General features: G+C 48.3%; 1 protein-coding gene across 1 annotated transcript in view; it reads left to right on the top strand.

Moving 5' to 3' along the window:
* Nucleotides 1–1,149: 1,149 nt before the first annotated feature.
* The window catches only part of SLC35E2B (solute carrier family 35 member E2B), a 42,595-nt gene continuing 19,157 nt past the window's right edge, over nucleotides 1,150–24,587 (top strand). The window contains exons 1-5 of the mRNA XM_049877633.1: nucleotides 1,150–2,082; nucleotides 5,669–5,795; nucleotides 19,486–19,986; nucleotides 20,604–20,739; nucleotides 21,432–21,559. Of these exons, the coding sequence (XP_049733590.1) occupies nucleotides 19,665–19,986; nucleotides 20,604–20,739; nucleotides 21,432–21,559 (586 nt within the window). The 5' untranslated portion in view covers nucleotides 1,150–2,082; nucleotides 5,669–5,795; nucleotides 19,486–19,664. The remainder of the gene's footprint in view (nucleotides 2,083–5,668; nucleotides 5,796–19,485; nucleotides 19,987–20,603; nucleotides 20,740–21,431; nucleotides 21,560–24,587) is intronic.

Below are 24,587 nucleotides of genomic sequence, written 5' to 3'. Positions count from 1 at the left end.
TGCTCTCCCCAAGGAAGCCTAAGCCGCCCCCCCGCCAGATCAGAACCTCACCCATTTGGTTTACAAACTCCTTCCAGGCTGGCTGCGCAATCGTGGTGTCCAAGCCGCAGCCAGACCACCTTGTGCTCCACCCCATTCCTAGGGCCCCCACAGTACCCGCCACACCATTCTCCACCTCTGTCATGGCCAAACACCAGACTTACACTCTGTTGGAAGTAAAAAGAGTTTTATTGAAGAATTAAAAAGTTCCCCACAACTGAAGAGACATAAGTATCCAGGAGAGATACTGCAGTGATCCAAAGTGCAGGAAGAACAGGTTTTTTTCAGGTGGAGCAAACACTTAGTTCTCACAGGCCATGGGGTTGCAGAAAGAAGGGAAAAAAAAGTTACGGAGGGGGGTTGTTAAACTACGGCTTTTCTTTACATCAGTCTCAAACTTTACATTTATCTCTTTCTTCTTGGAATATCTTTGACCAAGACATTCTTTGTAACTTCAGCAGGTCCATTAGTTAATATGCTTGAAGGACTGAGTCAGCTGTCTGCATATTTACTTTTTCCTCTTATCTTAAAGAAACAAGCTATATTTCTACCTTAATTACAGATCTGACAAAAAATCAGAAGTGAGGTGAAGGTCTCAAAGCCAAACCAAACATGTTGCAGTCGAGTCAATTCGAACTCCTAGAGATGGAGTGAATAAAGTCTGGTTTGAGAGAGTAAATTAGATTAAGACTTGGTTAATCGGCTTTTACTTCTTGGTTTCAGAGTGAGGAGAAAACTGCAGGGCTTCATCTTAACATTATCAATTCTATTTGACCTCATCCTGACCAAAGTATTTTTCCCTAGGACAAGCTGCATAAACATTCTTGACAAATATCTTTTAACAAACAATTCTTAGTAGAAGTTAAAAAACAAACAAACAAAAAACTTCAGATCCTTCTTCTGTGTTTCCAGCAGTTAAGCTCTGAAGAGAAGCTGAATCGCCTCTTCAGAACAGTAGAGGCAGAGACTTTGGTCAAGCTGCAGTTTAATTTAAAATGGAGCTTAATTTAGGTCTGAAATTAGCCATTTTAGTTATGTCAAGGACCGCTTATTTTGGAATGCCCATACACCCCTCTCTCCCACCTACTCCATTTCCGGATGGTGCCCTGTGTATTTGTGGAGCCCTTTGGTACCAGGAACTGTGCCAAGTGCTGGGACCCTTTGTCCAGATCGCTGGCACTGAGCTGAGGGAGCTCCCTTTTGCAGGCCAGCTCTCAGGACCCTTGTGCACCTCTCCCAGGTGCTTCCCTCCCCTCCATCCGGAGAAAGCCCAGCTGCTGAAGGTTTTTGGGTGGGGAAATGACAAAGTGGCCTGTTTTGGACCATGATGTTTTAACTCGTAATCCCCTCCTCCTATGCCAGAGACACAGCACAACTCAGCCATGTTAATCCACCTCAAGAGGCCCCAGAATCACCTGCAGCGCTCTTCAAGAGACTCCCGGGGCCCACCTGCTCTTCGGAGGCCTGGAGTGGAGCCGGCTTCTAGGTTGGCGGCTCTCCCAGCGCCAGGGAGAAGCACTACCGGTTCTTTCTGTGTGGTAGCCGAGACCGCTTTCGGTTTCCCCCTGCGTCTGCCCAGCCCTGGAGACGGCCTTTTCCACCAGCGGGGCCGCAGACCACCTTAAATGGCGCGCGCCCTTAAGGCAGCGCACCGCCCCTTCCAGAGTGTTTGGCCAGGGCACCCCTTTGTTGAGAAGGCTCTGCGCCAGCCGCGTGGCGAGTTCCTCACGGGATCTCGCTCCCCAAGGCCCTTTGCAAACTCAGTCGGCCCATCCACCGAGGCCCAGCGGTTAGGGAGGGGCCGGTCCGGGGCTAGGAGACCGGCCTAAACTCTGCTCCCAGCGCTGGAGCTGCCCGAGCGCCGCGAGAGTGACCCTTGCCGCCGACCCAGAGCCCCCGGGGTGGGCGCTCGACCCCAGGGCGAGTGGCCAGCGCACCTGCCATCTGATGCCCGCAGGCCGAGGCCCCGGGCGTCCGCTGCGCCCCCCGGATGCGCACGAAGACCCCCGCACATGCTGTCGTTCCGCGGCCCCGGTCCGATCGGTGGGTGGAAGGGCCGCGCGGTGGGGTTAGCTGCGACTCCAGGTTGGGGAAGGGCTTTGCTTCTATCACTCTGTAAGTGAAACGCTCGGGAGGGTCCTAGGAAGGTCGCCCCCGCGTCCCCTGGCATCCCAGGGCCCGCAGCGCCGTTTCCTGCCCTTTGCAGCCTCCGGTGGGGACGTCACTGCCCCACAACACGAGGACCATTGTCACGTAGCCACAGTACTACGGTTCCACACACCGAGAGCCCGGGTACCGTTTTCTGACATCCTGGGAGGGACGGGCCTCGGCGCGGAAGTCTCTGGTTTCGGGCGCGCCTTCCTCGGGGGATGATGTCGCATCCGGCGGCTAGAGACAGAGGCCGGCCCGAGGGCGCGGGGGGCTGCTCTGTGCCGGGAGAAGGCCCCCAGCTCGCCGGCTTCCGCTCTCCGGCTGGGAGCATGCTGCTTGATTAGAACTATCTGGGCCGTTTCTCCAAGGGTGGCCGGGCAGTTGGGACAGATGCCGAATTATCACAGATGACATGGGCACCCTGCATTCTCGGGACTGAGCCTACCGGCCTTGCCCGCCGCCCTGGCCTGTGCCACCCGCCCTCCGGCCCCTTACCCTCCTGGCGCCCCGGTCTGGGACCCCTCCCCGATCGCCAGCGGTCCCCTCGCTCCCTCTCGTTCATGTGTCACCTCCTCCGAGGAGCTTGAGTCGGACCGCCCCTCGTTCTCTGTCACCCGGTTTCATTCACTTTGCGGAGTCACCCGGTCACTGATTCAGCCCCCGCTCCGCGGCGCCGGGACCCCGCGGCCGCGTCCCGGCCCCGACTGTGCGGCCAGAGGTCGCCACTCCGGGCAGCTGCGTGGGGCCCCTTGGAGCTCCGGCCACCCGGAGGGGCCCGTCCGGCTCGGAGACGTGGCCCCCGCCCTGGCGGGGGAGCAGACACTGCGGGGGTCGCTCGCAGGGCCCGCAGCGTGGCTGCGGCCAGACTCTCCTCCGCCACCGGGTCCCTGGCCCCAACCACTCCCCGCCGCCGACCCGCTGGCTCCCGCCGTGCCTCCTTGCCGCGCGCCGCGCTCGGGCCCCGCGTGGCCCCCTGGGCAAGGGTGCCCTCTCCTTCTGGCCCCGCGCCCCATTCTGGGCGATCCTCTCCCCTCTGCCTCCTCTAAGGGCGGGGGGGGGGGCTGGCCCTTCCGGGAAGCCCGGACTCGAAGGTAGGACTGGGTTGGCGGGGGGGTGGTGGGGGGAAGACGGAGGGGCATTGGGGGAGGTCAAGGGGTCAGAGAGGGGAGGGAAGGGGACACGGCCTCAGGGGCGGGGAGAGGCGGGGTCACAGGAGGCAGGGTCTGGGGCAATCGAGGGTCTACTTGGCGCGGGGTGCGTGGAAGGAACCAGAGGGATTTGTCTTTAAACTGGACAGGTGAGAGCAGGGGCCACAGTTAGCTGCACCTCCCCGATAGCACCAGGTAAAGATGCTTCGTCCTGACCCTAGATCCCGAAGGCTGAGTGGTCCTCAGCGTCACGCGACGGAGTTTTTCTGGCCGGATTTTAGAGCAGAAATTACCTCCTTGGCCCAGGCACCACCTTTTGTACCTGGTGTTCCATGACTCAGGCCGATGCTGTTCGGAGTCAGTCTGCAGATTTCTTTAACCGGGTTCATGGGGCCTTTTGGACGTTCCCGTGGTTCCCCGTAATTCTGACGCTGGGGCCTTCGAACAGGTTGCTACCACTGCTGCACAAGAAAACAAGCTTCTATTGAGAGGCGGAGTCTTTGTTCAGTGGCTTTTTTAAACCTTTTTAAAAATAATGTAAAAGTACTTTAAAAATATTTAAACTTGCGAACGTTTTAAAGCAGAACGAAGCAGTATTAAATATTATAAAAGGAACATTAAAAGAGAGAATAGGGTCGTTTTACATTAAATTAATCCATTTTCAATGTGGAAAAACATTTTTTTTTAATCAATCTGAAATTCCACACCCCAGAGCTGAACTCAGGTACTAACGTATGTTCTTCCAAAATTTTTGTACTTTCTAAATCAGAGCCTTTTATGTAAACTGTCTTCTCACCTGCTCTCGCTTTATCTGTGGCAAAGGTATTTTTGTTAAAAACTGTAGGCGTATAATGTGTTGTCCTGACCAAGTACACAGCAGCCCGGTATGTGACTGCCCCGGTGCTTATTACAAATTCCTTATTGTTGGGCACTTGGATGGTTTCCAGTGTTTCAGAAAGTTTCAAAAACAAAGCCGCTTGGACATCCTTGGACATACAACTGTAGACATTTGTTTGATCACGTCCCTGGAAGTGGAATTTCTGAATTATAATCTATAAAGCTTGTAGACTTCTGATACATTTTGTCTGAAATAATCCCTTGATAATTTGAACCAGTTTAGACTTCCTCCAGGAGGGGTTTGAGAACATCTTGAGTGTGTTTGTTCCGAAACAGGGATTCTTAACCTCGGGTCCAGGCAGCCTAGAATTTAGGGGTCTGGGAAATTGGGTAGGGGGAAAAAAACAGCATCTTTATTTTCACTAAAGGTCTAGATGAGGTGTTCTTCCATGATGAGTTTAGGCAACAAAAAACCACAGTGGTATTAGCAGTACCTGTGGCTTTGTCGAAAACCCTGGTGCCGTAGTGGATAAGCACTACGGCTGCTAACCAAGAGGCTGGCAGTTCAAATCTGCCAGGCGCTCCTTGGAAACCCTAGGGGGGCTGGACGGCAGTGGGTTGGTTTTTGGGTGGTGGCTTTATTGTTATGATAAATTCCAGGTATTGTCCTTCCTTTCCTTGAGCGCATCACTGTGAGACTTTGGTATGGAGTGGGCTCACAGGTAGACCTTGTTATTCATTGCTGCACATGTATACGTATATATTTAATAAAGATGCCATGGATTTGGTTCTTGAAATGTTTTTTTTTCCCAACAGTCTTGCTGTCCTTTTCTACCACCATCAATGCCCCTAAGCAAAAACTCCCCTTCCTCCCCTCCTTTAAAAAAAAAAACTCGTTGCCGTTGAGTTGATTCTGACTCATGGCGACCCTATAGGACAGAGTAGAACTGCCCCATAGAGTTTCCAAGGAGCACCTGGCAGATTTGAACTGCCAGCCTCTTGGTTAGCAGCCGTAGTGCTTAACCACTACGCCACCAGGGTTTCTCCCCCTCCTTTTAGTTTCTGCATTTTTGCTTATTTCATATAAGCCAGATTATACACTGTTTATCCTTTTGTGATTGACTTACTCACTTTGTTATGTTTTTATAACCACATTTTAGTAGAGTTGGTGTCATTTTTAATCCTGCACACACAGTCTTCAGAGGAGGGGTCTCAGGTATGAAAGTTAAGAACCACCTACCTTGCTGAGAGGGAAAAGTTTCTGTTTGGTATTACTTGCTTTCTCTGGGCTATGTGCATTATCGTCTGAGAGAGAAAAGATGATTCGGACTTTATCACCAGTGGCCTGGGGGTGGGTTAGCCAGTGCCCAACACAGGCCAGGTTCAGCCTGCTCCTTCCTATTTCCCAGCAGACTGGGGTCGGGGAGGCTCTTGGCTCATAAAGGGTATTGGTCATTTTCAGATGATGACCACTGACCTCCAGTCCTTTGCAGGACCAGAACTGCTTCTCTCTGAAAGCGACCTGAACCACACAGGCTGAGAAGGAAGGACAGTCCGTGGAGACACACCGGGCCAGAGGTGGGGAAGGCATCAGGGACCCAGGCCTGGCCGGCGACCTTGGTGAGTCAGGCCTTCTCTGTCCTTGGGGTTGGACCAACTTACCTCCCAGCTTCCTCCCAGTCCTCATGTCTTTTGTTGCTGAGCCCAGCTCAGAGTGTCTCCATTGTGTCACAGAGTGGGTGGTCTGTCCAAGATTTGAACTCCAGGCTCTTCGTGGTGGTAAACATTGATCTCATTTGATCAGACATCATCCACATTGAGATGACCTGTGTGATGTTCAGTTATTTGCGTATTGCTATGGGTTATTCATCCCTGGGTGTAAACTGTTCATGCACTCAGCTGCTACCAAAAGATTGGAGGGTTGAGTTCACCCAGGGGTGCCTCAGAAGAGAGAACTGGCAATCTACTTCCAAAAAATGAGCTATTGAAAACCCTGTGGAGCACAGGTTTTACTGTGGCACACATGGGTCACAATTGGTTTGGTTTTCTGGTGGGTTGTTAATTTTTCCCGCTAATATTGTGCCACATGAAAATTTCATAATATATGTGCTCAGAAAAAGGGAATACTGCGTGGTTTAAAGTCAGAAAAGGTGTGCATCAGGGTCATTTCCTTTCACCATACCTATTCAATCTGTATGCTGAGCAAATAATCTGAGAAGCTGGATTATGTAAAGAATGGGGCATCAGGATTGGAGGGAGAGTCATCAACAACTTGCGTTATGCAGATGACACAACCTTGCTTGCTGAAAGTGAAGAGGACTTGAAACTCTTACTGATGAAGATCAAAGACCACAGCCTTCAGCATGGATTACACTTGAACATAAATTAAACAAAAATCCTCACAACTGGACTGAAAAACCACATCATGATAAATGGAGAAAAGATTGAAGTTGTCAAGGATTTCATTTTATTTGGATCCACAATCAACACCCATGGAAGCAGCAGTCAAGAAATCAAAAGATGCATTGCATTGGGCAAATCTGCTGCAAAAGACCAACCTAAAGTGTTGAAAAGCAAAGATGTCACCTTGAAGACTAAGGTGTGCCTGACCCAAGCCATGGTGTTTTCAATCGCCACGTATGCATGTGAGAGCTGGATGATGAATAAGGAAGACTGAAGGTGAATTGAGGCCTTTGAATTGTAGTGCTGGCGAAGAATATCATACCAAGGATTGCCAAAAGAACAAATCTGTCTTGCAAAAAGTACAACCAGAATGCTGGTTAGAAGCAAGGATGGCAAGACTCGCATACTTTGGACAAGTTATCAGGAGGGATCAGTCCCTGGAGAAGAACATCATACTTGGTAAAGTAGAGGGTCTGCAAAAAAGAGGAAGACCCTCAACGAGATGGATTGACACAGTGGCTGTAACAATGGGCTCAAGCATAAGGACAATTGTGAGAATGGTGGGGGACTGGGCAGTGCTTAGTTCTGTCATATTTAGGGTCACTATGAGTGGAAACCAACACAACAGCACCTAACAACAACAACAACAACAGTTCCTGGGCTCAATATTTTGTATCTCTGCACCAATATATCACATTGACCTTAAAGTCCTGATGTCTTGATAGGGGAAGTCCCCCCCGCCCCCTGCTTTCCCCTCCTCCTGGTTCTTTTCCTTCAAGAAAGCATTAGTTGTTTTTTACCCTTTTTACTTCCACAGTTTTTCCTTTGTAACTAATAGGTATCTCATGGGGATATCCTATGAGACTAAATATACTGTTATTTCTGAACTTTCACCAATTAATTTTAGTGGACATTGATGATTCTTGCCTGGGTCAGTTATTACCATGGTGATTGCCTAATGTGGTTGTGAGGTACAGGAAGCAATTCAGTGTTTTGTTCTGGGCTCTTGAGAGCTGGACTATACCTGAGGCTAATGAATGGGGACTGACCAGACCAAGAGGAACCATCTGGGGGCCCAATGCTGATGAAGCCTCGTGAGGCATGATATAATTTACCATGGGCAGTGATGAGGCCGACAAAAGCCCTGAGCACTGAGGCTCAGATGGAGCTTCCTGGTTGGTAAGAGTGAAGGTATTCTCTCTGGAAGATATCATATCCCCTTGGGACATAAAAGCTCTGCGCCGGGACCACTCCCAGACCTTGCCTTATGCACCTCTTCATTTGTATCCTTTTTTGTTATACCAAAGCTGTTATCACAGATACGGTGTTTCCTGTGAGCCCTGTGAGTCATTCCAGCGAATTATAGGACCCAGAGGAGTTGTAGGGGTTTGCTGGTCTGAAGTAGGATTAGTCATGGGGACTCCTGAGCTTGCGGCTGGTACTCACTGACCTATCCCCAGGTGTCTAGGTATGAGAGAGAAGGGCTCCGTGGGCAACTAGGGTCTGAATTGAACAGGGACGAGATTTCCACAGGACACAGTTAGCATGTGGAGTGGGATTTGTTATCCACCACCAGTTTGGCCTCAGAAGTGGGTGATCTTAGTCTCACTGAACTGGTTTGCACAGTGGTTTTCTAATCTGTCATTCCTTTTATGTTTATTAGTTAACTTCCTACTATATGGAAGAATTTTCTCTTCTTTTGCCATGTATTTATCAGAACGGATTCATGGATTCTTATTTATTCAGTAGTTATGACCCTTTACTATCATTATTTACTTTCTCTCTGAGATTGTCCCTGGATTTGGCTAGAGGGTGTGCCTTCATGCTTGATTCTGTGTCCTTTCTGACATGTCCCCATCATTCTTGGAGCAGTTCCTTCTTTCTGGCCTGACTGGATGTTCCAGGCTCATCTTGTACTTTCCCTGCTCCAGCCCTGGGAGGAGACATTTCTCCAAGAAGTTTGGTTTATTTTAGTGGAGAATGGATGTCGTTGCTTCTGGCTCCTTTCAGCATCCAGAATTGTGAAACAGATGTAGAAAGAGATATAGATGTGTATCATGTACAGGTATGTATGTAGGTACCTCCGTCTGTCCTCCATCTATCCATCTGTCTGTCAATGTACTAACATCTATGAGTCCGATACCTGACACCTGACACCATTCCTGTCCAATGCCCCAGGGCTCATTCTCTTCCTCATTTCTGTGTCAGTGAAGGTAACTTCCTTCACTGACTGTCCTAACATACACAGAAAGTAGATTCCAGGTTGCTAAGTCATGCCTCAGCAAAAAAGATACCTACCACTTAGGGTCCAGTATCGTTTTAGAGTTCTCTTTGTCTTTAATCTGAGGATGGATGTTCAGAATACTATGTTTAGAAGTTACTTGGGTTAGTTCTTTTTCTTTTCCCTTCAGTGTGACTATGTTGTTCATCTGATTTATGGTTTGGCTTGTATGTTTCTATTTGCATTCCACTTTAGGTTTTTTTTTTTTTTCTAGCCTGACTGATTTAGTTCTTTTCTATTTTAAGTATGTGAAACATAACATGGTTCCAGAAGCCAGAACTGTTTAAAAAGGTGCATTTGAGAATAACTACCCTCACCCTCTCTCCCATCCCTTCTCTCCTTTACAGCACTCCCACCCTCTGCTTTTAACAATGTCGTTAGACTTGGGTTTGTCCTTCTTACCTTTCTTTTTGTACAAATGCAATTTTAATGTTGCTGCCTGTGGGTGATCTCTGCTTTCTTTATAGATGCATTAAGATTGTCCCTGTCTTTGGTGTTCTATAGTTTCATCACACTATGTCTTCATGTGAATTTCTCTTTATTTATTCTACTTAGGATACGTTATGATTTCAAACAAACAAACCCAGTGCCATCAAGTCCATTCTGACCCATAGCGACCCTATAGGACAGAGCAGAACTGCCCCACAGAGTTGCCAAGGAGCGCCTGGCAGATTCAAACTGCTGAACCTTGGGTTAGCAGCCGTAGCACTTAACCACTACACCACCAGGGTTTCCTGTTATGATTTCAGGAACTGTATTTTTAACCAGTTCTCAAAAATTTACACACTTAAGCTCTTTAAATAGTCTCTCTTCTCCATGATCTGCTTTTTCCTTCTGGAACTTTTATTATTATTTCTTCTATATCTTGGTTAATGTTTTAATTATTTAGTGTTTCTGTAACAGAAATACCACAAGTGGATGGCTCTAACCAACAGAAATTTATTCTCTCACGGTCTACTAAGTTAGAAGTCTGAATTCAGGGTGCCAGCTCCCGGGGAAGGCTTACTGTTTCTCTGTCAGTTCTAGGGGAAGGTCCTTGCCATCAATCTTCCCTTGGTCTAGGAGCTTCTCCGTGCAGGAGCCCCTCCGCTCCCGGCGCTTCTTCCTTGGTGGTATGAGGTCCCTCTCCTCTCTGCTCCATTCCCCCTTTTACGTTTCAAAAGAGATTGACTGAAGATACAACCTTACAACCTAATCCTGTAGATTGAGTCCTGCCTCATAAGCATTATTACAGGATTTACAACACATAGGATAATCACATCAGATCACAAATTGGTAGACAACCACACAATACTGAGAATCATGGCCTAGCCAAGTTGGCACGCAGTTTTGGGGGATACAATTGAATCCATAATGTGTCTCTTTAGTATTTTTGGTTCCATGTCTTTCTGCATAGTGTTCTGGGTCATTTCTTCAGAATTCTTTTTAAATGCATTAACTATATATATATGTGTATATGTATATATATCTATATATACACACACAGACATATAGTACATCAGGTGAAAGTTTATAGAGCAAATTAGATTCCCACTCAGAGTTTGTACGTAAAGTGTTTCATGGCCTTGGTTTCATTCCCAATAATGTGTCAGCACTCTCCCCATTTCTACCCTCAGTTCCCGTTTCCTTTCATCCTGATTTTCTGCCCCTTCCTGCCTTCTTATCTTTGCTTTTGAGCAAGTATTGGGCTTTTGATCACTTAAAATTGATTGTTCTAAGGAGCCTGTTGCTCTCGGGTGTTATTGTTTATTTTATGGGTTTGTCTATTGTTTGACTGAAAGGTGGTGTCCAGGAATGGCCTCAGTTCCAGGTCAGAAGGGTGTCTTAGGGCCATGGTCTTGAACATTCCTCCATTCTCTGTTAGACCAGCAAATCTGGTCTTTTTTTGTGAATTTGATCTTTTGTTCTACATTTTTCCCCCGCTTTGCCTGGGACCCTCTGTTGTAATCCCAGTTAGAGCAGTTGGTATTGGTAGCTGGGCACCATCTAGTTCTTCTGGTCTCGGGGTTGTGTAGCCTGTGGTTCATGTGATCCATTAGCCCTTTGGACTAATTGTTCCCTTGAGTCTGTGTTTTTTTTCACTCTCCTTTGCTCCTGACTGGCAGAGACCAATAGTTGTATCTTAGATGGCCACTCATAGGCTTTTAAGACCCCAGATGCTACTCACCAAAGTAGGATGTAGAACATTGTCTTTAAGAACTATGTTGTGCCAGTTGACATGGATGTCCCCTGAGTCTATGGTCCTTTGTCTTTGAGCCTAGGAACTTCATCCCACAAGGTGTTTAGTTATGTCTAGAGGTTTCCCCAGCTGCGCCCCTTGTGTGCTTTATTGTCTATATTGATATACAAGGAGTAACTATAGTCATGTATTTAGAAATTTCCACTACCAAACCTGTTTTGATTACACCCTCCCTCATCCCTTAGCATATCTAGCCATCTATGTACTGATTTATAAATTATTGTTTGTTAATAGTATTTTTGCAGGATTGTCTATGCTATAATAGTTAACGATAGCTGTATTCTATTTTTTCATTCTTCTCAGCATCCTCTCTTGCCTTGGTATCGTTGTGCTGACTTATCCCATATTATGTATCGCCTTTCCCTTCACCAATATTAACACGTGTCTACTGTCTATTTGGTAATTTTACCTTCCTTCCCCCTCCCCCTCCTATTCCTGGTAACCATCAAAAAAAAATTTTTTTTTTCTATGTGTAAACCTTTTATTGTTACTTTATAATAGCAGGTTCATATAATATTTGTCCTTTTGCAATTGACTTATTTCACTCAGCGTGATGTCCTCAAAATTCATCCATGTTGTGAGATGTTTCGCAGATTCATCATTATTCTTTATCGTTGCATAGTATTCCATTGTGTGTATGTATCACAATTTGTTAATCCATTTCTGTTGATGGGCATTCAGGCTGCTTCCACCCTTTTGCTATTGTGAATAATGCTGCAGTGTACATGGGTGTGCATATGTCTATTTCTGTCTCAGTTCTTATTTCTTTAGGATATGTACCTAAGAGTGGGATTGCTGGATCATATGGTATTTCTAGTTCTAGCTTTTTGAGGAAGCACCATACCATTTTCCAGTGGTTGTATCATTTTACATTCCCACCAGCAGTGTGTAAGCATTCCAATCTCCCCGCAACCTCGCCAACATTTGTTATTTTCTGTTTTTTTTTTTAATTAGTGCCAGTAATGTTGATGTGAGGTGGTATCTCATTGTAGTTTTGATTTGCATCTCTCTAATTGCTAAGGGTCATGAGCATTTCTTCATACGTTTGTTACCACCCTGAATGTCTTCTTTGGTGAAGTGTCTGTTCATATCCTTTGCCCGTTTTTTAATCAAATTATTTGTCTTTTTTTTGTGCGTTAACTCTTTAAAAAAGCTCTGTCTTTTTCTGTTTAACCCATCCACTGAGTTTTTTCTTTTTTTTAATTAAAAAACTTTTCAAGTCTTTTTGATGCCTTTACAGTATACAAGGTTGCAAAAGTCTATCTGCATACCCTTCTCCCGGCTACCCCTAATGCTAACATCTCACATAATCTTCGTATAATTACGTAAACCAGAAAATTCACATTGCTTCAATTCTGTTAACTAGTCTACAGACTGTATCAACTTTTGCCAGTATCCTACTATGTCCGTTTTCTGATCCACGACTCCATTTGGGATCCCACATCTTAGTAACCTGCCGTGTCCCCTTGGTCTCCTCCAATCTTTGTTTCTTAGGACCGGTATACTTTTGGGTTTGTCTGATGTTTTCTTGTGATGAGATTTGTGGTTGTGCTTTTGTGCCAAGAATACCACAGAGGTGACGTGTTGGGTTCAGCGTGTCAGCTCAGTGAGAACGTGATGTCCCCAAGTTGCATTCTGGGTGATTCTAACCTTGATTGCTTGGCAAAGGTGATGTCTGCCAGTGTCTCTAAGGTAGAGTGGCTTGTTGTCCCATTGTAATTAGGGAATATCTTGTGGGGAAATAGCTTGAGACTTTGCAAACCTATCGATGAGTTTTATTTCAAAAGTTTTTCATTTCTAGGTGTTCTATTTTTGGTTGCCATACTGGCCGATTCGTTCCTGATCGTTTCTGTTGCTTGTCTGCCTGATTGTGTCTTGTTCTGAGTCTGAGAGCTTTAGATTCTGCTTTCCGCTAGCTGGAGAGCCTTCCTGGGGCTGTTGGCCATGCTCCTCCCCCTTCCACCAGTTGTCTCCAGGGCTAGGATCTTTGATCTTTGATCCTTATCTATTGATCTTAGTCTGGTTTCCAGGCCCAAGTGGTGGAAGCTTTGCTCCTGGTAGTTTTGCTCTGCTTCTGCCTCTTCTGATTTCCAGGGGCTGAATGTTGCCCTGCAGCCTCCTTCAAGGTGGGCTCCACGCAGGACCCTAGATCAGCCTGGGGGCCCCAGGTAAACTGCTCCGCCTCCCCAGCCCGGGCTTAGGTGTTCTCACTGCTCTGCTTATGGGCCCAGCCTCCTTCCAGCTCCCAGTGCCGTGTGAGCCCAGTGACACCTGCTGCAGGATCAAGGTCTGGTCTGAGCTGGAGGGTCAGGAAGCGGAGCAGATTTCCATTTCCCCTGTCCTGGTTGTGATTTCCAAGAGCCTAGTTTGGGTTTTTTGTTTGTGGGTGCTACTTGAGCGCCCCTGAATCTTAGCCGTAGTTCTGTGGATTTATCTTCTACATATTTTGTTTGCTCCCAGTTGTGTTTTCCGTCCTGCCTTCCTTCCTATCTTTCTTCCTTTCTCTCTTCCTCCTCTTCTCGACCTCCTCTTTTCCTCCATCCCTCCCTTCCTCCCTCCCTCCCGTTTTTTTCTTCCTTTTCCCTTTCCGTTTCTCTGTTGACCCTGCCTGTCTTTGACCATTTCCCAGGGAGCCCTGGGGGCCCACTAGAAGGTCATAACCAGATTGGCTGCTCAGCTTGGGGCTCTTGTTGAGACCACTATTTCAGCACTTTAGGTCCTCCCTTAGGCCTGTCAGATTCACCCAGCAGATTTTTCTGGCTTCCGGCCTAAAAAGTGCGAAAGCCAGCTGGGGTTCCTGGGGCTGTCGCAGGGCTCACGGTGAGAGGAGCTGGCCTGGGTCTCTGGTGCTTCTCCAACAGCGATTCCTCCTTATTTCCTGGCCACTCGTGTCCTGCCTGCACTGCTCTGCCTCCTAAAGACTCTGCCGAGCCTGGCTAACCCCCGCTGTCTGGCTAACCCCCGCTGTCCGTCCCTGTCCCCAGGGCCCACACCTTTCTCCTGATCTCCATTAAGCAAGGCCGAAGCAGGCACCTCCCCAGGGGCCCCCAGGACCCCTGGGCAGAGGACCGCCTGCTGGGACTGCCCACTGAGGGAGCAGCAGGCGAGGAGTCGATGAGGGTGGGCAAAAAGGGGCAAGTTCAGTTTTCAGAAAAGTGCTGCCAACGCTGCCTCCCCTCCCTCCCTGTCTCTCCCTTCTTCCTTCCTATTTTTCCTCCCTCCCTCCGTCTCTTGGCAGTTAATCCAGCCTGAAATCTGAATTCATAATAAAACAAAGATTTGGCCGTAACTTAGAGGAAGCCTGGTCTAAACATCCACCCATGTCCGTAGATGCACTGACCCCCTGAGTTAGCCAGGACCCCCCTCTCTGTTGCTGTGTCTAACACTGACACTGAAGTTTTGCATTTTAGACGGAATTCTTTTTTGGTTATGAATTTCTAGTTTACAGAACAGTTCAGAACATGGCACCACGCCTGCTCACGGGCTTCCATGTACTTTCCGACTGCAGTCTCTCTTCCTGGGGCCACGTCTCAGATCCCGCCCTGCTACCCCAGATGAGAAAGTCCCTGGCTGGTGCTCAAGTTTTTCATTTTCAGGCAGCTTTTTATGTTTTTATTCCTAAATAATACATAGTTATAGTGGGATATGTAGCAACTTTGTTTGCAGCCATATTATATGTTTTCTTCTGTTCTTTTCTGTCTTTTTGATGCTCTGACAGTTTTATGATTTATGCTGTTGGCACCTGTGGCTAAGACCCTCACTTCCCAGCTGCTGGCATCTGTCCCATAAATGTGCTACTATGTGGTCTCGGGTCGACGGTGTCGTCTCAGGTTGACGGTTGTTTTTTGTTTCTGTTGTATAGGATTTAATCTTAGAAAATTAACAGAGAGATACTCAGGTTTGTCATGCATAAGCACATTTAATTTATTGCAAGGTAGTCATGGCAAGGTATGGCAAGTAAGACCTCACATTTGTGTAGAACTGGAGAATCCGAGCTAACAGTTACAACATCGGTTCAGTGGTTAGAGTCCAGCTCTTTAGACTTTTACCTTCAGTGAGAGGTCTCATGAGGAAGGCTTAAGCATGGCTGGAATTCAGCAGAGGTCCTTCATAGCTAGGGTCCAAGGTCGGCGGTGGCGGACAGAATCTCAGTTCTATCTCTGCCTTCTCTCAGTGAGTGAGCAGACATTTAGGGTTTATATGTGACTTTGTCACCTTGGCTTCACTCGACAAGGGCCAGGATTGGAGAGTAGCTGAATGATACATCCTTCCTTTAAGGTGAGAAATTAGGGAAGTTGTTGAAATTTGTTATGTTTTCTTGTGTCGTAGCGTGCCAGGTCAAAGTAAACTTAAAGATTGTTTACATTTTTTACATACTTCACGTGCTTCTGTGTTACTACTTCTAAGTTCAGAAATTTCCTGAATAACTGTCTCATGACGTACAGATTTCCAGTGCCTTTGAGTTGGCACTGACTCACAGCAACGCCATACACAACAGAACAAAATGCTGCCCAGCCCTGAGTCATCCCCATGATTGATTGGGGATCAGACTATTCCGATCCGTAGGTATTTCAGTGGCTGGTTTTTGGAAGTAGATCTCCAGACCTTTCTTCCTAGTCTGCCTGAGTCTGGAAGCTCCACTGAAACCTGTTCCCCAACACAGCAACATGCAAACTACCACTGACAGCTGGGTGCTGGCTACACATGAGGTGCCTTGGCCGGGAACTGAACTCGGGTCTCCTGCAGAGAAGATGTGAATTCTACCGCTGAGCCACCACTGCTCCCAGAGAATCAGCTAAGGAGACAAAAAATAATTCTAGTGCTTGGGCTACACCCTGAGCCTCTGGTTTCAAAGGTCTGAGGTGGAGCTGGGCATCTTTTTGTTTGTTTGTTTGCTGAAGCTCCCTGCCATTTGCTGTGCAGCCAGCATGAAGCTCCACCGCTAGTTTGAAGCAGAGAGACGTTTGAAGTGGGAGGAGGCTGGGTCTTGTAGCTGCTGATCAATGCTGGCGGTGAGGACATCTCAGACCATTAATGCTTAATTAATCAATGAGTTAATCAAACCATTTCTTAATGTTTTGTGAGCACTGGGAAAGAGGATAGTAGAGAGCAGAACCACGTGGGCATAAAAGCAGGAACCAGAAGGACAGTGGCTTCCCGACATCCTGTGTAGGCAGAATGCAGGGGTGGGAGTTGGTACAGTACCTTCTAAAATTGATCATTTGTGTCTTCCATGACCAAGCCGTTCCATTCCCAGGTACAGAGCCAGCAGGCGTGTACATGTGTAGGCGCCGAAAGAGGGGCACGGGGAGGTCATAGTAGCAGGAATGATGACTGCATTGTGGTGTGTGCATTCGTCCATGGAAGGTGATGCAGCAACAAAAGAAGGAAGGTGCTCCGTGTAGTAGCGCAGGTGGACCTCTGCGTGAAGGTGGCTGCTCCTGCACATTCTTTGTACTGGGAGAGCATGTGCACTCATCAGGTGGAGATTTCTGATGCCTTAAATCATGAGGACACTGGTGGTTCAGTAGGAGAATTCTCACCTGTCATGCAGGAGACCCGAGTTCGATTCCCAGCCAGTGCACCTCGTGTGCAGCCACTGTCCATCTGTCAGTCGAAGCTTGTGTGTTGCTATGATGCTGAATAGGTTTCAGCAGAGCTTCCAGACTAAGACAGGCTAGGAAGAAAGGCCTGGTGATCTACTTCCGAAAATCAGCCAGTGAAATTCCTGTGGATCGGAACAGTCTGACCCCAACCAATCAAGAGGAAGTCACACGACTAGGCAGCGTTTTGTTCCATTGTGCATGGGGTTGCCATGAGTCAGGCCAACTGGGTATCAGCTAACAAGAACAACGACAAAATCTCCTGCAGCTAATGACGAGCGAATGTTAGGGCAGGGAGCGTGGGTGTGGCTCCTGCACCCCCTTGGTGGATGGATGCCGGGGTCATGGCTGCTTAGCAGGGGTGTGGTATCAGTGGCTTTGATGAAAAGGAGAACAAGGGCCCTCATGGGTTGTATTAGTTTTGCCTGGAGTGTTGTGAATTTCTCACGTGAAAACGAAGTGAAGAGCTTGGACGGGCACATGGGAGACACTTGGCTAAGCAGAGCTGGAAACACACGTTTTGAATTCAAGCTTTGTTTTGTAATATAGCAAAGGAACAGCTGTCAGCATTCTCTCTCCATGCTAGAATGCAGAGTTCGATTTCTTGCCTTACTTACCAACCCCATGGATATTTCTGGAGCGTTACCGCCTCACCCCACAAATGGGTTCAGTTTGGAAGCTCAGCTGTGGGCTGTGGGGCAAGCTGAGGTCCAGAGAGGGGCCCCATGACAAGCACAATGACAGGGGCCCTAGCAGAGAGGGACCGGTACTTTGGGAGCCCCGAGAATAGGGTTTGACCTTGACGGGGATGCTTTCCTGAAAAGGTGGTGTCATTGACGAGGGTGGGAAGTTGCCCTGGTGGTAGGAGGGAGAAAGGATGGAAGGAACCGGGAGGAGAGAGAGTAGGGAGGTCCTGGGCAAGACAGGGGCTGTGGGCAGCCAGCAAAGGCTCGTGCAGGAGCCCCATGCGGGCATGAGCCCAAACCCTGACTCATGGCGCCCCACAGAGTTCTTAATGACTGGTTTTTCAGAAGTAGATAGGTAAGCCTTTCTTCCAAGGTACCTATGAGTGGACTTGAACCTCTAACCTCTCGGTAAGCAGCCAAGCTCGTTCACCGTTTGCACTGCCTAGGGATTGCAGGCAACTGACAGGTTTATGTTGTAGCCATGGGCCTTTCTCTAGCATTTTCCCTACATGAGAGCAGATGGCAGCCCCAGCTCCAGCCAGACCCCCGTTCTGGGCAGGTGGTCATCGCCGAAACCCTGGTTAAAGCCAGCATGAGAAAAAAGTACCTAGCAGCACCAGGTGACAAGAAAGACACTCTCCAACCCTGCCTGCTGTCCCAGGATGGCAGCCTGTGCATGCCATAGGCGCTTGAGTTTATGCCACAGGATTCATCCAGGAAGTCATATGAACTTTGGCCCTGAGCCTGTGTTGCCCCAGGACACATGGCAGAGGCAAACACCAAATTGCTCTAGAAGGCACACCCTCAGCCCAGAGCAAAGGGTCCACATGTCGAGATCTTCAGAAGAGGACCCTGGGGTGCAGCCCAGGCTGATTCCCCAGGAGTGAGCATCTGCTCACACACACACTCACACTCACATGCACACCCACACACACGCACAAGTGTACACATGTCTATATACATGCACACACATGCACATACACGCGTGTATAGACACATGATCATGCACACAAATGCACACACACAGAGATGCAAATGCACACATGTGCACACACACCCACACACGCACATAGACAAAACTAGGTTAGATTGCTGAGGCCTTGGGAGAAAGACTTATCAGAGGCCATAAAATAAAAGGTATCAAGGAGGAATTGGAAATTTAAGGAAAGAGCAGGATGCGAGGAGAAAAGCAGCAGTGTTGAGCTAGAACCAAGTGGGATGTCTGGAAATGAGAAAGACCACGACTGAAATTTAAAATGCAGCAGGCAGTGACAGAAGGGCGCCCCCACTTAGAACAGCTGGGCAAGGTGGCTGAAAGATAAACAACGTCTGCTGAGTTTGCGGGGTGGGAGCCACAGGCCTGAGAAATCACTGGGGTCCTGTGACTGCCCAGGGTCCCGTGACAGCCCCAGGGGCCATGAACTGGACCTGATGCAGAAGGGACAGCTTGGGCAGAGAGATGGGAGAGTCCTTCTGCCTCAGAACCTGGTGGGGTTAGGCGCTCGGTGGGGCCGCTGGGCCGGGCAGCCTTGGACGGGGACAGCCCTGGACTCTGCTGCAGTGGCAGAGAGGCGGTGAGCCGAGAGAGGGCACTGCATTGAAGGCTGCGGCTGGCACAGTGCCCTGGGAGGGGAGCAGTGGCCACCACCTGGAGGGAGCAGGTTTGAGGTATGTTTTTGAAGTCAGTCTGGCAGGATTTGCTGTCAGGTTATAAGCGTGGGGAAGGGGAAAGGAAGGAGTGAAAACTTTTGGTTTGAGCAACGGAAGATAGGAGAACGTGGGCATTGTCAGCATTTCCACTTTTCCAGGACAACGGACTCAGCATAGAAACCCAAAATTAAGGTCAAAAAATTCTATCTTTGCATTTTAAAAGATACTTTAAATTGTTGTTGAAAACGTTCAGGGCATTTTTGTTGTTGTTGTAAAAATAGATATAACACAATGTTTGTCAGTATACAGTTCAGTGATAGCAATTAACGTGAATCATCTTGTGCAGCCCAGAGTCATTGCCAAATGTCTCATCACCAACTTCTGTTGTATCTTAAGAACTTTAATATGTTCAAGGTGAGCAATGCGTTTCCTCTTCTTAACTTTCCAGCCTCAAGCTCCACACCTTGCTAAGGGAGAAACGCTTCTGGGTCCAAGTCGACTCCTGTGCGCGGGAAGCAGGAATTCACCCCTTCTGTCCTCGAGTCTGTTTCCTTGGTCCAGGATTCTGTGCCAGCCCATGGTGCCCGTCTTTGAGACAAGCACGCCCTCTTCAGCTGTGGCCTCAGCATGTCGCCTTTAACCAAACCCCAAGCACCAGAGGAGGTCTTTCCTGGTCTGGAGGAGAAGCCAAAAGGAAAGCCGCTTCTCCCCTGGGGCTCCCTGTTTGGCCATCGCAGTGAGAAAATTGTCTTTACCCAAAGTGACAGTGTCCCCGAGGAGAATGTGCTCACCATCACCATCACTGAGACCACCGTCATTGAGTCGGACCTGGGCATCTGGAGCTCCCGGGCCCTCCTTTACCTCACCCTGTGGTTCTTCTTCAGCTTCTGCACTCTTTTCCTGAACAAGTACATCCTGTCCCTGTTGGAAGGGGAGCCTAGCATGCTAGGTGAGTCTGGGAGCCAGCTGGCTAAGGGGTTGTTGTTGTTAGCTGCAGTGGACTCGGCCTGACTCCTGGCGACCCCATGCACAATGGAAGGAAACCCTGCCCTGGTCGCGCACCATCCCCATGACTGCTTGCAGATCGGACCACTGTTCCATAGAATTTTCACTGGCTGATTTTCAGAAGTAGGTCACAGGCCTTTCTTCTTAGTCCATCTTAGTCTGGAAACTCTGCTGAAACCTGTTCAGCATCATAGCAAAGCGCAAGCCTCCACTGACAGATGGGTGGCAGCTGAGCGTGAGGTGCATGGAAGGCGAGAATTCTTCCATTGAACCTCCACTCCCCCCTCCCCCCACCCCGTGTTTCTGGAGTAACATGCAATAATTTCAATAGCAGATGGTTACCCGGGAGGAAGGGGAGAAGGGAGGTGAGTGTTGAAGGGATGAGGATGGGAGTAGGACTTCTCGAGGAGGCTAGGGCACGTTCTGTGTGATTATGAAACAGAATAAACGTGGTGCTCCAGCTCTCTTATGTTGAGAGAGGAAGTACCCCCCCAAGCTGGCTTCCCACTCCTGTCCAGGAGAGGAAGGACACCCCCAGTCTGGGTCTCCCCTCCTGTCCAGGTGCCGTGCAAATGCTGTCTACTACGCTCATCGGCTGTGTCAAGATTTTCCTCCCTTGCTGTTTGTATCAGCACAAAACCCGCCTCTCCTACCCGCCCAACTTCATCATGACCATGCTGTTTGTGGGTCTAATGAGGTAAAGGATTGATGATTCTGGTCGTGTGTCTGAGTGTTTAATAACATCTTTCCTGTCACCACAAGTGGGAGCTCAGGCAACTGGAGGTGTGTTTCCCGTGCAAACTCTAAAAACACCACGGCTGCTGGCTTCCTGGGCACCTCGGGCATCTGGCTTTGTAGGCTTTAGTGCCACAGACACAGGTTCTTCCTAGAACAACCGTGATGACATAGTTTAATAATGGTTTGAGGACAGTGGTCTTCCTCCCTGGGTGATGCGCCAGTGCCACTGAGAGCAAAGCCCTTACCCAAAGGGCTGGGTCGGAAACATCAGGAGAGGGGCCTGAGCACCCATGTGGGTGCTGAGGGCAGGGGGTGGGGGGGGTGGGGAAAGGGGAAGGGGGCAGGGAAGAGGAAAGGGGGTAAGCGAGAGGAGAGAGGGAGGAGAAGGGGGCAGAGAAGGAGAAGGGAGACCAAGGGGGAAAGGAGGAGAGAGAGGGAACACGGAGAGGAAGGGGAAGAAAGGAGGGGGGAGGAGAGGAGAGGGAGGAGGGCAGGAGAGGGGGAAGGGATGGGGGGGAAGAGGAGGAGGAAGAGGAAGGAGGAGGCAAGGGGGTGGAGGGACCCTGGTCACCATCGAGGCTCCTTTTTGAAACGTTCTTTATAGCTGAAATAGAATGATCCATTTCAAGGCTATTTCCTGCCTGTTTCTAGGTTTGCAACAGTGGTTTTGGGGTTGGTCAGCCTGAAGAACGTGGCAGTGTCGTTTGCCGAGACGGTGAAAAGCTCAGCACCCATCTTCACCGTGATTATGTCCCGGATGATCCTGGGGGAGTACACGGGTGAGTGGCCCCTGAGCGCCCCCCATCCCTGCCCCTTTTTCTCCAGTCCAGGAACTTGGTTCATCCCACCTTCTGCCTTTTCAGGCTCCTGCTGCCCTGAGATCCCACCCACCATCATGTGCCTGGTTCAGTCACCCTGCCCTGGGACTCTGAGCAGCAGCAGCAGCCTGAAGCCCACAGCTCAGGTTTCTAGGCTGCCCCACTGAGCCCACTCTGGGCTCCAGCTCTTTCCTTGTGGCCTGCTCTGAGCTCTCGTGTCCCGCTCCCACTGGAACATTTTCTTAAGGGTCACGAGTCATGCCAGGCTGTCCTTGTGCACTTGCAGCATTGCAGCCGGCTGGGGGTGGATGGGAACAGAGAGTAACTAATAAACCAGGTCACTCAGGTGCTGATAACCACATCAAAGAAAATAGGACGGAGCTATGCTAGAGGGAGGGCTCGGTCTGCAGAGGGCGGCCAGTGCTCTCCCCACTCAAGAGCGCTAGGTGAGGAGGGGTCAGCCTGGAAGGCCACCTGACCACCTGTGGCGCTCCACGCAGCGACCACCCTTCTTGAGTTCTTCCCTCTTCCCCTCTGGCATACGCTCCTGGGCCTCTTTCCTGTTCTGACTGCTCTTCCAACTGCTGCTTCCCTGGCTCCCTGAGGCTCAGCAAATTGGATTTCTTTATCAGACTCCTAGTTTTAAGGACATGCAGGTCATTCCCAACTGTGTGTGAGACCCTCGTCCCCTGGTTTTCCTACCAACCTTCTAGAAAACCAACATATTCAGTAATGTTACATGGAAGCAGGCAGTGTAGAATAAAGTGTATAATAGGTGATCTTTTACTAAGTAAGGGAGAAATGCCTATATGTACACACAAAGTCGATTCGTGTTACCTGCGATGGTTGTGCTTTATAAAGTTTCTGCAAACTCTGACTTAGCAAATACTGAACTGTTGCTCCAGGGGAGATATAAGATTATGTTCCTGTAAGCCTCTGGTCACAACTTTTTCATCAATCAGTCAACACATAACCTTGTGTTGTATGTGTTTCTGTTTAAAGACACTTTATTTAATATCTACTGTTGATTCATTAACATTGAACTCACACCTAAACAAAGCTTATCTAACACATGTATTTTCTCCATAAGGCCCATCGCAGCCTTCCTGTGTTTAGGGACACTAGACAGCATTTCGGCACTCTGCTCGGGGTCATTTTATTTTATTTTATTTTTTAATTAGCGTTTATTAAGCTTCAAGTGAACGTTTACAAATCCAATCAGTCTGTCACATATAAGTTTACATACATCTCACTCCCTACTCCCACTTGCTCTCCCCTTCTTGAGTCAGCCCTTTCAGTCTCTCCTTTCGTGACAATTTTGCCGGCTTCTCTCTCTCTCTATCCTCCCATCCCCTCTCCAACACAATCTCAAGTGTCCACCTGATATAATTAGCTCACTCTTCATCAGCGTCTCTCTCCCACCTGCTGACCAGTCCCTTTCATGTCTGATGAGTTGTCTTCGGGGATGGTTCCTGTCCTGTGCCAACAGAAGGTCTGGGGACCATGGCCACCGGGATTCCTCTAGTCTCAGTCAGACCATTAAGTTTGGTCTTTTTATGAGAATTTGGGGTCTGTATCCCACTGATCTCCTGCTCCCTCAGGGGTCCTCTGCTGTGCTCCCTGTCAGGGCAGTCATCGATTGTGGCCGGGCACCAACTAGTTCTTCTGGTCTCAGGATGATGTAGGTCTCTGGTTCATGTGGCCCTTTCTGTCTCTTGAGTTCTTAGTTGTCGTGTGGCCTTGGTGTTCTTCATTTTCCTTTGCTCCAGGTGGGTTGAGACCGATTGATGCATCTTACATGGCCGCTTGTTAGCATTTAAGACCCCAGATGCCACATTTCAAAGTGGGATGCAGAATGATTTCATAATAGAATTATTTTGCCAATTGACTTAGAAGTCCCCGCAAACCGTGTTCCCCAGACCCCCGCCCTTACTCCGCTGACCTTTGAAGCATTCATTTTATCCCGGAAACGTCTTTGCTTTTGGTCCAGTCCAATTGAGCTGACCTTCCATGTATTGAGTGTTGTCTTTCCCTTCACCTAAAGCAGTTCTTATCTACTGATTAATCAATAAAAAACCCTCTCCCACCCTCCCTCCCTCCCCCCCTCGTAACCACAAAAGTATGTGTTCTTCTCAGGTTTACTATTTCTCAAGATCTTATAATAGTGGTCTTATACAATATTTGTCCTTTTGCCTCTGACTAATTTCGCTCAGCATAATGCCTTCCAGGTTCCTCCATGTTATGAAATGTTTCACAGATTCCTCACTGTTCTTTATCAATGCATAGTATTCCATTGTGTGAATATACCACAATTTATTTACCCATTCATCCATTGATGGACACCTTGGTTGCTTCCAACTTTTTGCTATTGTAAACAGAGCTGCAATAAACATGGGTGTGCATATATCTGTTTGTATGAAGGCTCTTGTATCTCTAGGGTATATTCCCAGGAGTGGGATTTCTGGGTTGTATGGTAGTTCTATTTCTAACTGTTTAAGATAACGCCAGATAGATTTCCAAAGTGGTTGTACCATTTTACATGCCCACCAGCAGTGTATAAGAGTTCCAATCTCTCCGCAGCCTCTCCAACATTTATTATTTTGTGTTTTTTGGATTAATGCCAGCCTTGCCGGTGTGAGATGGAATCTCATCGTAGTTTTAATTTGCATTTCTCTAATGGCTAATGATCGAGAGCATTTTCTCATATATCTGTTAGCTGCCTGAATATCTTCTTTAGTGAAGTGCGTGTTCATATCCTTTGCCCACTTTTTGATTGGGTTGTTTCTTTTTGTGGTTGAGTTTTGACAGAATCATGTAGATTTTAGAGATCAGGCGCTGGTCTGAGATGTCATAGCTGAATATTCTTTCCCAGTCTGTAGGTGGTCTTTTTACTCTTTTGGTGAAGTCTTTAGATGAGCATAGGTGTTTGATTTTTAGGAGCTCCCAGTTATCGGGTTTCTCTTCATCATTTTTGGTAATGTTTTGTATT

The sequence above is a fragment of the Elephas maximus genome, chromosome 3, assembly GCF_024166365.1.
Source record: "Elephas maximus indicus isolate mEleMax1 chromosome 3, mEleMax1 primary haplotype, whole genome shotgun sequence".
Lineage (NCBI taxonomy): Eukaryota > Metazoa > Chordata > Mammalia > Proboscidea > Elephantidae > Elephas > Elephas maximus.
Note: the sequence above shows the minus strand (reverse complement) of the source record. Positions and strands in the feature narration are given on the sequence as shown.